Consider the following 13,069-nt stretch of genomic DNA (forward strand, 5'->3'; position numbering starts at 1 on the left):
GTAGATTTTTAGAAAGGAAGTAGAGCAGAATATAGAGTAAATATGGACAGGGACTATATGAAATGTTAATGAGAATTTGCTAAGCACAAGGAGAGTAGTAGATTAATATACCTATAGTCACTTTCAGGTAAAAAAATTGTTGGAAGTAAGTGTGGGATAGCAAAAAGGTTTAGGGTAGGAATACTCAACAGGAGTTGTTACTTGGGGTTTAGTTATAAAGTAAAGGGCTACTGTAAAGGAGAAACCATTGCTGCAAAGAGGAGGGGAAAAAACTAACATTCAAGAGACAAAGGAAATTAGCTTTGTGTCTACTGTAAATGTTGTATACACAAGGATTAATACACATATCACAAATATTTGTGCATATAGGCAGTATGTTATTTTAAGGCAATCAGAAGAGTATGAGAAAAATATAATGGGCATTTAAAAAGAATGCATCACCATTGAGCAAAAATATTCCTACTGCAACAGTGTTCTGCAAAATTTCACAAGAATTCTGTTTCACACTTGGGAAGAAAGCTGAGATCCTCCCAGCCATAAATCCTCCCCCAAATATTTTAAATGTAATTGAAAAAGCCTGTGTAAGAAAGAATACTTTTGTAAAAACAAAACACAAACCCACCCAGGAATGTGTTTTGTTTTAAAAGATCTAGAGAAGAGCTGTCTGTACAAATACCAAGAGCATGTGCAGTTAAAATGAATTACATGTCTTCAGTCTTTACATGTCAATTCAGTGCATTAGCCAATTGCCAACTCTGTTCCTCAGCTCACTGAGTAGCAGTCCTTTTTAAGGTTATTGTTACAACCAAGATGGTTTCTGAGAATTAAACAGAAATGAATCATTTCTCCGCTGTGTATTGTAGCCAGTTAAAATAGTACTGTATGCATAAAGCACTAAATATGTAAATCATATTTTCCTTTTTCCTTTATGACTGCTCAGATCATTTTTTGGACACACACATAATCAAATACAAAGATGCACAGCTGCAGACTGCAGAGCAGAGATAGCAAAGAAGGAATCCATTTTCTTCCTGTGTCTGGTAAGCTAGAAATTGAATGGCAGGATTCCACTAAATATATATACACGTGTCCCCAGCCCCTGCTCTTGTGCACTCACGTGCTCGTTCTCTCTCTCTCCCTCCCCCCCACCTACCCACCCCCACACACAAAATGCAAACACATATATACATGATCTTGTGTTTGTGCACACATAAGCAAATGAATCTCTCCTCATGTATGTTCTCTATAGATAGTAAAGTACTTTGATTGGATATGCAGATGTGTCATACTCACTATCAGTCAGTTCCCATAGCCGTGGGGGAAGGTCACTAAAATACTCATGGCTCAAGGCAGCCTGTGCTGATAGTCTGTTCTTTGGGGAACACTGTAGGAGCTTAGAGGCCAGATCTTCTGCATGATTCACATAGCTGAGCCTGAAAACACAAGCAAGAAAAGAAATCAGACCAAAGAAGAAAATCTACCAAATAAGACATAAGGATCATGTAATTTTTCTGTATTTCAAGTTATGCCTGGCCAGGAAAACAACTTAAATTACCTGCTGAATTCACACTGGTTCTCAGAGTATCTTTTACTCAAACTGACATTTACTCTAGTATCAGTGACATTAGGTATCATAGTACCAATGATTTAAAATGTTTCTACTGTAAGCAAAGGGTTGCTACTTTCAGAATGAATAAAACTAAGTCCAGAGAAAGAAAATTTCAGAGACAATTTACCAAATGGTTGCCAGCATTTTGTTCATAGGATCTACAAACTGCATACACATCTGGATATAGTTATAGGAAATTAATACCAAATAACTAGGAGAATTAAAATAGTACTGCTATTAAAATCTCTAGTTACTAAAAATTACCTATCCTTCAAGAGTTTATATTTTCTTGCATTGAATATAAAAGTATGGAAACAAGTGCCCCTGTCAAATACCAGCCGTCTTGATATTACAGGTTTGGCAGGAGGATTGTGGGAGGTGGAGAGAAGCTTGTGTGGGAGAGAGAGGCTTGTGGAAAGCCGGTGGTGGCAGTTGAGGCTCTGAGGGTTTTTCCTGAGAGGCTGTTTTGTTTGGCGTGTGTGGTTCTAAAAATAAAGTTAGTTTCTTTTGACAAGTGGCTCCTGATTGTGCCCAGCCAGACTGCGGCATTCCATGCAATGGGAAGGTCAACCCTGAAGAAGAAGAAACTGAAAGCCATCACCCAGAGATTAAAATGCACACACAGACAGCAGTGACAAAGATGAAGCACTTTACTGCAAGCTGGTGCTAGCTTATATAGAAAGTGAGAGTTATCTTAAACCAGGAAGCCCCGGGCCAATCATAGTAAAGGTCAGGTCATCACCTAGGGTACACGCCCGTCCGCCCTGCGTAAGATTCATGGGGGGCACGAACTGTCCACGACCACGGAAGACGGGAGGGCCAATTAGAAGGTTTTCAAAACAGCTTGTTATCCGCCCACTGGCAACTTGCCCACCGCCATGGTGCATTAGGGGCTCCTTATCTGAAAGGCCCGGGGAGTTCTCAGGGAGACTCCCAAGAGGGGTGGCTCTGGATGCTCGGCCTCCAGATCCAGGGTCCCTGTCCCCCACACTGGCACCATGATGCCCCAGTGAAAGAACTGCTCTCTTGGTGAATTCAACAAGTCAGATGCTACTGGGTAGAAAGCATCAGAAGAGGAGTTTGAGTACTCTTGGAAGCCAGCTAGCTGGCCAGTCTTTTCTTAACCTAGATAAGAGTCTTTCGCTCAAATATCCTCAGTCGCTCCCCGTGCGGCCCACCAAATGCCGCAGTCTGGCTGGGCACAATCAGGAGCCACTTGTCAAAAGAAACTAACTTTATTTTTAGAACCACACACACCAAACAAAACAGCCTCTCAAGAAAAACCCTCAGAGCCTCAACTGCCACCACCGGCTTTCCACAAGCCTCTCTCTCCCACACAAGCTTCTCTCCACCTCCCACAATCCTCCTGCTCTTGAGGCCGATTGGCTGGGTCATGTGGGCGGAGCCAAAAAAGTCCCCCAATGAGCAGCTCCGTGGTCTGAAAGGGCAGGGAAACAGCCCAAAGAGCATCACCGCAGAGGAGCCAATCAGCTAGATGTTGCTGGGGCCGAGGAGCCAATCAGCTAGATGTTGCTGAGGCCGCTGTGAGCCAATCATCAGCCGGCAGCTGGAAGTTTGCTGGCAGCTGGAAGTTTGCTGGGGCCCCTTCGGCTGTGGCTCTCAACACAGGTTAACAAAGGGGATATGCTGAAATGATATGGGGCAGAATCAATTCAAGATGACCTTTAAAACAACAGTAGATAGAAAATCTCAAGATTATTGAAAGGAAAAAAAGAAAGGACAGAAGTGAAGTCTTTTATAAGCTTTCAAACCAGAGGCAGCAAAACTCAGCCCAGTCCTGCCTTGGTTTCCAGGGAGTCTCTATTTTTCTGCTGGAAGCAATCAAATACTTATGATTAACATAATACTGATAAGAAGAGTATTCCTAATAACAGCTACTCAGAAACTTTTCCAGGCATTTTTCACAATCTCATGTTTATTATGGTCTCCAAGGTAACTGTCCCCATTTTCTAGTGGTACAAAGTAAGGAGGAGTCAGAGATGGTAATGGATTGCTCAGTTACAATCCAGCTTCTCTAAGGGCATTCAGCCATGGACCCTGAATTTGTGCAACACAGTGCAGTAAGTGCTTTGATCCTCAGAGACAGCTAGGAGCGGGTGAGAGAAAGTTGCTTCTGTTGAGAGGGCTTTTTTTTTTTTTTTTTTGGAAAGCCTCCAAGCTATTAGCACACAATTAGTAAAGAAACATCTTTCCTCGATGACCAACACAATTCTCCTCATGCAACTCATTAGTATTGATTTGAAATTATTATGGGGGGAGGTGGTCAGGATTGAAAAAAAAGGAAAGGAGGTAATGAATATAGGTTTCAAAGAAAGACAGTACCTCACAGAATCCAGTCTAAGAAACTGCTCTGAATCTTCATGTATAGAGGATTCAAATGGGTTCAATGTTTGGTTACTGTGATGGCTGTTTATTTATTTACAAATAGATCAACAGATTGATTTATTTTATTTTTGTTTGTTTTTGTGGTCCTGGGGATTGAAACTAGAGCCTGCTGCATCCTAGGCAAGTTTTCTGTCACGAAGCTAAATCTCCAGCTCCAATAGTTTGGTTTAAAATGTTTCTTCCTGGCAAAGAGAGATTTGTTTACAGGAAAAGGACATTATAAAATGACAAACTATATAAGGACATTGTAAGAACCATTTGCTAAATCCATGTAAGTAGTGTGGGTTGACACTTTTGGGAATCTACATTTTATCCTAATTAGAAGTTTTATCTGAAACCCTAATTGTGGCTTATCAGATTGTTAGAATGATTACTGTTCTCAATATCCTATTGTGATGTACATTTTTTCAATCTTTCCTTGTTAGACTATCAATTTTTGTTTTATATATTGCAAATCTGTGTAATTAAAGGCCTAACAGTTTAACAATGTTATACCTTCTTGGTAAATTAAACCTTTAATCCTTACATTGTGATTTTTTTTTTCTTTAATAAAACTGTCTAAAGTTTGGGGGTTTTGTTTGTTTGTTTGGGTGCTGGGGATTGAACCCAGGGCCTTGGGCATTCAAGACAAGCACTCTATCAATTGAGCTATATTTTCAGCCCAAAGTTTGGGGTTTTATTTCCTATTAATGTAATGACCTCTGCTTTCTTTTACTTAGTATTTGCCTGGCATACCTTATATCAACTACCTACTTTTATTGTCTTATATCCTTAAATTTAAGGTGTTTCTTTTGTAAATATTGTGCAGTTGGTCTTAATTTTTATCTAATCCCTGTCTTCTAAGAAGAAAGTTTAGTCCTTTTACATTTTGTGATTCCTGATATTTTTGGAATTACTGCTACCCACTTAATTTTGTATTATATTTTATCCTCCTTTACCTTTTTTCTTTTTCCCATCTTTTTTTTCAAATCAAGTTTTAAAATTCAACGTCTTCCATCTTGTGTTTTAGAAGTTCTACATTATATTTCCATATACTTAGTAGTGATCCTTAACTCTTTTTTTCCTATTTCATTATTTCCTGAGGAGCTTAAACTCTTGTAGTAAGTTTTTACAAGTTGGAGAACACTGACAAATTATTTCATCCACAGGACTACAATCACGAGTAAACACTTTCCAAGTACTGACATCAATATAAATCATCATTTTATGGGTTATACAGCAAAACACATTATTAAACATGCAACTATTATATCACATAGCTCAACAGGCATATAAAGTATTAGATATCTGCTGAATTCAACAGTAGAAATTCACTTCTATCTTTGCAAGAGAGGTTGGAAAGAGAAGGGAAAAAGTTACACTTCTAACAAAAATAGTTGGTAAACAACTTTCAATAGATATGGAAAAAAATTACAGGATTTTAAGAAATTTTATGATTAAGTATTATTTCGGTTACAACCACAAATCATCTCTACTTTAAAAGAATATTTACAAAATTAAAAGGCATATGTCCTGCAGAAGGCAAACACATTTTGCTAAAAATATTTAATGGTTCAATGGTTCACTCCAACTTTTTCTTCAGGCCCTCTTTCAAGTTGTGCCCAAAAGTGCAAACATTAAATTAAACTTTAAGACTTTTCTTTTGTCTGGAGACACTAAAGATATGTGCTTCTGTACAATGTGGACTTTACATGAACTTTTCAACTAGAGGTTTGTGATTTTCAAAATGGACGTTTCATAGCAGAACAAAACAGAATTTATAGAAAGACATTAAGAAATCATCATAAGACTTGGACAAGGGCCAACAAAATTAACGGTTACACAAATCTGATGTGTACTGTTTTAAATGTGGTAGATATAAACATAAAGTAGCAGGCAAACAGCCACACAGGCCTTACTAGCAACATGTGAACTGACTGAGGGGATAGACCACAGAAGGTCTAGGCTGTTGTTCATGGCTTGTGGGATTTTAATTCTCTATGTGATGCTCAGTATTTTGTTACCTAGTCTCTCTACATTTCTTACATATTGAAAAGATTTGGGTGTGGGCATAGATTTGAAGAAGACATAAATAAGGCAGGTCAGTTGATATAAAGGGCAAGCACATTTTAAATGTTGGACAGCAAGGCATTTTCTGATAAGTTGATCATAATTTGAAGACAGAAGTTGCAATTCTGCCAAGCTTGAGGCCTGGTACAACTGCTTATTGATATGCCTATGGAAGCTTCATTAGACTTATCATTCAGTAAGCCTGCATTTGGCTAATACATACCATAAACCTGGTCCTACCTTAAATTCCATTTCCAAGCTAATAGCATCACACAGTTCAGTTTATTGACTGTAACAGTTGCTTCTATGACTACTGCTGTCTATGAAGTGCAGCTGTATTTTAGGGCAATACTTCTCATAATAGAAAAGTTCTACTTCACTTCTGTCTTCTGAACTTTACTTCATATTTTGCTACACCTTCGAATAATGCAAGGGCACCAAGCACTAGTGCTCTCCTAGGGCCTTCAGCCTAGTGACAGCAACATCACAACCAGGTTCTTCAGGAAACTTTATTTTATAAGACACTACCAACCTTCCAGTCTGGTTGGATGGCAGCATACCATCATCAGATGGCCAGTCCAGAACCTTCCTTAACAGAAGAGCAGTGTTGGGAATTGCTTCACTTATGCTCACCACTGTGGTACTGCCATACTTCTGAAAGTTTTCTGCAACTTCATTTAAGGTCACATGGGTTGGATTGCCCTGTGTGTGACTTCACAAGAGGTGGCTGATTCATTTGAGTCACACTAGTTAAACAACACTCAATAGGATTATTGAAAATTAGAAGAATTTGAATACAGAACACAGAACTGATGTAAAGACACTGAAGTCTACTTTGGTACACCACATTTGGACTTCTCGGTGCTTTGAGTATTGAACTGGAGCCACAGGAAGGGAAACAAACCTCCTCAGGAGCAGCAGCAATTCTTTCATCCAGTACTGAGGTGAGAGAAAGGACGTTCCTCCAGGTTTACCCATGTAGGTCAGAACACTTGTAAAATGCTTTCCTGGTTTTAATTCAACCCTGTGGTGTCCTAGTTAGCCCCTCTGTGGAGCTTCTTGGTGGGAGAGAAGAGAAAGTTCACTGACTGCACTCAAGTCATGCAGTGTGCCTCGCGAGAACCCCACTGCCCTTCATATTCTTCACAAACCCACACCAGGAACACCACAGAGTACCCGACTTATGGCTAGCAGTGGCCTCTCTTGCAGCAGGGTGGCTTCATGCCTTTTTTTTTTAACCATCAAGGATATCTGAAGAACCTTCACACTTTTATTTATTTATTTATTTTTTATTGGTTGTTCAAAACATTACAAAGCTCATGATATATCATCTTTCATACATTTGACTCAATTGGGTTATGAACTCCCATTTTTACCCCAAATACAAATTGCAGAATCACATCGGTTACACACTCACATTTTTACATAATGGCATAGTAGTGACTGTTGTATTCTGCTACTTTTCCTATCCCCTACTATCCACCCTCCCCTCCCATCTTCGATCTCTACCTCATCTGCTGTTGTTCAATTCTCTCCCTTAGAACCTTCACACTTTATGCATTCACTTCCAAGTCAATGATTCTTTAACTTTTATTTATTTATTTATTGGGTACTGGGAATTAAACCCAGAGGCTCTCTGCCACTGAGATATTTTTTATTTTGAGACATGGTCTTGCTAAGTTGCTTAGGGCCTCACTAAGCTGCTGAGGCTTTTCTTGAACTTGTGATCTCCTGTCTCAGCCTCCCAGCATTTAACTTTGGATATCTAACTAAAAGTTTACAGTTAAATTTTAATTTTACTCACCTGGAAAACAATTCAGGAACATTACAATGCTTTAAATCTGATGAAACTTGTACCGTCTCTTATTATGGTCTAGCATTTTATTTTTATTGTCTATGTTTATAAAGACACACACTAGACACTATTATTTTATTTTATTTATCTATATTTAGTAATTTATCAAATCATCTTCCTTCTCATGCTTCATCCTTGTTTTTTGTTTGTTTCCATTTGAAATACAAACTGTATACGTTCTTTCTAAGAGGATAATTTGTTGGTAAATTCTCCGTTTTGTTTTCATTTCAGATAATAATTTGGCAGAGTATATTATTCCATTTTTCCTTCACCTTTTGAAAATATTATCCTATAGGTTTTCTTCAGTTTTTGCTGCCTTTAGGTTCTCCCCCCCCCCCCCACCTTATGAGTTCAACCATTACAATGAAAGATGTTCTTTTCATTTAATCTGTTTTGTATTCATTATGTTTCTTGAATTTGAAGTTTCATATCCTTCATCAATTTCAGAAAAAATATCCTAGCCATTATCCTGTGAATACTTTCTTTCCCCAATTTTCTCTTTTCTATCTTTTCCTAACTCTAATGCAATGACATATCATTAAATTTCCGTTGTTACACACTCATATTGTCTGCTAGTCCCTCTGTTTTCCTGTCTGGATAGTTACTCCAGAGTCATCTTCCATTTCAATTAATTCTTTAATCAGTTGCATCTAATATGCTGTTTTCCCTGTTCAGGCATATTTCATGTTCAAGTTTTTAATTTGATTTTTAAATTGTTTACATTTAGGTATAAAAACATATCTGATAATTCTCAACATCTGAAGTTCTGGGTGAGGGGAGAGTTCATTTTTATTTCTTTTGCTACTGACCATTACCCCCAGTGAGGTTATCTAACATACTTTACAATTTTTGATTGTGAGCTCATGCTCAGTTAAGGTTGTTCTGTGGGAATCCTCAGGAACCTGGGTTGAGAATGTACTTCTCCATAGGGATTTTCTTTTGTTTCTGCCAGGAGCTCTGGGGCTCTCTAAAGACCTATGCACTCCAAGTTCTTGCTGCTGGTTTCTGAAACCCTGCCAAGTTGTGTAAATTTAAGCCAAATCTGTAGGAAGTCTCAGGGAAAACTTTTTCATCTTCATCTAGAAATAAGGCTGGCACAAACCAATTGTTCTTGCAGGCTTTCTTTGTTGGAAGTAGATTTTTTTTCCTTTTACCCTAGCCCATTACAGAAGTTGAATTGTATTACTGAAGTGCTTCTCTGTGTGGAGAATCCCAATTTCTATGTTCTTTCTCAGGTCTAAACCTTTGTTTTTATGTTCTTATTAAAAACAAAAAAACAAAAAACAAAAAAACTCTAGGGCAACTGAAACTTTAGCACTTGCTTAACACTCTGTTCTTCTTTCTTCACCCTACTGAAGAATTCACTTATTTTTTTCTTGGTTCAGCTGTGCATTTGAAAGGATGTGCTTGCTGTATTTGATCTAGTGGTTTTAGTAGTACTGGAGACTCTTTTTTCCTCTATTCGTATACATGTATAATTCCACAATTTGATTAGTTTTTATAAACTCATCTACATTTATAAATTTTGGATCTTTCTCCCTCGAATAATCATTAAGTTGGTGTTATTTTCTTATCTCCCTCTTTAAACAAATTATAGGTCCCCTCTACTGAACCTCAAAACTAGTCATCAGAAGTTGAGTCAGGCTACTATTTATTTGCCATACAAATTTTAGATGAATCTCAAATGTATTATCCTAAGTATAAAAACTGAATAAAAAACATTCATTTATATAACATTTTGGAAAAGCCAAAATTATAGAAACAGAAAACTGATCAGTGGTTTCTAGAGGCTGGAGAGTATATGAGAGGAGTTACCAAAGGGTAGCTGGAGAATTTTTTTGGATGGCTGTACATCTTAATCTAGAAGGATGGACATTGGGCCATGTGAGAGGATAGGGTTGGAGTACTTTCAAGGAAATTCAGAAAAAGGAACAGTTTAGAGCAATGAAACATTACAGATGTTTTGCAAGGAAACTTCAGGCATTAAGAATGGAGAGCTGTTCTCAAAGTGGCTGAAATTGGGACTTCCCATGTCTTAGAATGATTCCCAGTGATATATCAAGGGATATTCTGGTAAATGGGGGAGATGCTGCTGTGAGTGGTGAGGCCCTCCTTTGATTTCAGTGCTCCATCCCAGCCACTGGGTGGGGGATCTGCCTCAGGCTAAAGGAACTGTGTCCAGGTTGGTGAGGGTGTACTCAGTAAGCCTCTATGTTCATAAAGGGTCAGAGAAATATAGCAGATATGAGGGAAAAGAGACTATTATGTTCATTCCACATTGATTTTTTATAAAGAAAAAAATATAGTTGGTTGTTTATAGAAACTCTTAGGGCAAGTCCTAAGGAATTTTAAAATTATAAATCTAGATGACAAGACATAAATAATCCTTACTGAATTCAGAGTGTGTATGGGAAGAGAATTTTATACGAAGAGCCACTTTCAAACAAATGCTTTTAGGAGAACTGAAAATAATGGTATGCTGCTATTTAAATCATGACAAATTTTATACATTTCTCTAGTTCTTACTCATGTGCACACACACACACTCACATACACTTTATCTGTGTTCTATTTGAAAAGGCATTAGAGAAGATAATTAAGTAGTGAAAAGCAGTCTTGGACCATAAATATCAAGCAAGATATTCTCACTATTCTTTGCTTAGGACACTATTTGTATCTCAGAAATGAGGAACATGAAACAAATAGACTTTTTTGGCATTGTTCTAGCTTTAACATTACATATGTCCAATCTAAGAAGAACTTGACTGTGAACTAGAGGCAAGGAGGGTTAGAACAGCTGCACTGGCCTGCCAGGGCTGACCTACAGAGTTTTTCCCCTGATATCAATGAAAAGACGAAATGGTGCCTTTCATTTCTCTCCACTTAACCTGCAACTAACTCTGCTTCAAAAGCTCACCTAAATTTCTCAGCCTTCCTGAAGACAGACAAAGAGTAGATCCAGAGTTCTTTGTTAGACTATAGAAGACTGCCCAAGTTGAAAACAGAAGGGAGAGTGGAGGAGAAAATGATGATGAAAAAAGGAAGAGGAGGGTTACAGCGGTTCTGGCCACTTTCTGTAAGGCAGAAAGCGACAATGTGGGACACAACATTTGTTCAGGACTGATTATAACAATGTGTGTTACACCTACACAAGTTCTGTTTAACTTGAAAAGGGTATATAAACAACCATTTTTGAGTCAAAACATCTTATGTTCAAGTCCTGGGTCCTTAAAGAAACACACACACACACACACACACACACACCTGGGACAATGTAATTTTCTTTGTTTTTCTGAAGAAATTGGAAGAAAACTGGTCCTTGTCTTTTTAAAGTTACCTTATAAAGCAGAAATGCATGGTTTTGTTTTTATTTACACTAAAGTTCTAGAAGAGACCTTCTAAAACTGACGTAGAGGTGAAATAGATTTAATTATTCATTGGAGCATTCAATGAAGATTCTGATTTCCATATAAAAGCTCAAAAGGAAATACAGAGACCAATACATTTAAGAATAGTCCTCACTTGCATTCTTTTTAAAACAAATTTTTTTTTTTTTTGTAGTTCTAGATGGACAGCATGCCTTTGTTTTGTTTATTTTTATGTGGTGCTAAGGATCAAACCCAGGGCCTCTCACATGCTAAGCAAGTGCTCTGCCACTTAGCTACAGCCCCAGTCCCTTGCTTTCATTCTATATAGTGATGGGATTGAATAACACACACTGTGGGCCTATGTGCTTTGCCCCATGGAAGTTGGAAGCAGAGCAAATGAGAGTGTGTCATAAGCCATGCATGGGCTGTGTGTGAGCTATGTGCATTTGAGCATATGAAAGGACTGTCTGGTGTGCATGCTTATTGGGCTGTGTGACAGAAGTGTGCTTTTCCTCTTGCTCTGCCTGTGATCCCAAACAGCAGCTGAGATGGGCATGACTTGCCAAGATGTCAGTCCATCTGCTGATCACAAGACATCACCAAGTGAGACTCCACCCTTCGAAACCCAATCCCTTGCCTTATTTGGGTGGAACTTTCTATTGAATGTCTTTTCCCCAATAAATAGAGGGGTTTGGGATGTACTCGCTCTCTTGCTTGCCTCTCTTGCTCCCCTTGCCCTCTTTCCAGTGGTTGCACAGCTGTCCTGACCCCAGCAACTAAGAAAAAGGTATTTTTGTGTTTGGGTGGTTTCTTCACTGCTTTTGTAGTTATTGATACAGCCAGCTCCTTGAACCCAGCTCATCTCGTCAGCCTGGCCAGCTGGCGACAGCAGTGATGTGGAGGGTCTCTATGTTCATGATCTACTCACTGCACACTCTTCACAGAACAAGGCCAGAGGGCCTGGGCCCTTTCATTTGACACTGTGAATGTTGATCTGGAAAAGATACCAACATGGGCACTGGCCACTGAATTTAAAACCGGATCTCTTGAAAATGATCTACCTGATCTGTGAAGTAGTTCCCCCAGAGGTAAAGATCAGTGTGTCTGTTTTCCTTAATGACACTGATCAGAACTGGCAGATGCAACACTCTTTCTTGCTCATTTAAATGTCATTTAACTACCTTATCAAAGCTTTTGTCTTAGAAGAAATACCATGGTCATAAACCCTCTTTTTTCAAAAAGGGACTTACTTTTAGAGAATAAGCTTAAATTTATTCATTTTGCAAAGAGGGGTAAGTAATTGGTCAAGCAGAACACGACAGGATCCCTGACACTGCAGTAAACTCTTGGGGAAAATAAAGACTAATATGGGGAAAGACTTAGCCTATGTACTGAAATTTTCAACCCTGGGTAATGGCCTGTACAATGGAATAAGAGGCAGACCTCTTAGTTTCATTAACAACTAAGACAGAGAGTTGCTTAAAACGGAGATGCCATTTGTCAATGCACTGCTCGTAACAATTTTTCAAAAATTAATGAGATTCCTTCCCTCAAGGTAAACAGATAACATTTTTATATTAGTTTCCATAAATAGGCTGTGGTTTTTAGTGCATAGAAAATTGCCCAATTCTCATTCATTTATTCTAGAGAAATTGTTTAATGTACAATTTTCCTGGCAGACGCTCTTCCCCATGATGGTCAGCTCACTTGATTGCCAATGCTATGTAATGATGAAGCTATTTGTAGGCAGCTCTACAGTTTATGAAATGTTTTCACATGTAT

The 13,069-nt window shown here is 38.4% G+C and overlaps 1 protein-coding gene across 6 annotated transcripts in view; it reads right to left on the reverse strand.

The window, feature by feature from the left end:
* The window catches only part of Cdk14 (cyclin dependent kinase 14), a 614,076-nt gene that overhangs the window by 116,037 nt on the left and 484,970 nt on the right, over positions 1-13,069 (reverse strand). For all 6 annotated transcript variants that reach the window (XM_048785430.1, XM_048785432.1, XM_048785433.1 and 3 more), the window contains one exon: positions 1,294-1,433. In XM_048785430.1, coding sequence (XP_048641387.1) covers positions 1,294-1,433 — 140 coding nt within the window. The remainder of the gene's footprint in view (positions 1-1,293; positions 1,434-13,069) is intronic.

Source organism: Marmota marmota, unplaced genomic scaffold (assembly GCF_001458135.2).
Source record: "Marmota marmota marmota unplaced genomic scaffold, marMar, whole genome shotgun sequence".
NCBI lineage: Eukaryota > Metazoa > Chordata > Mammalia > Rodentia > Sciuridae > Marmota > Marmota marmota.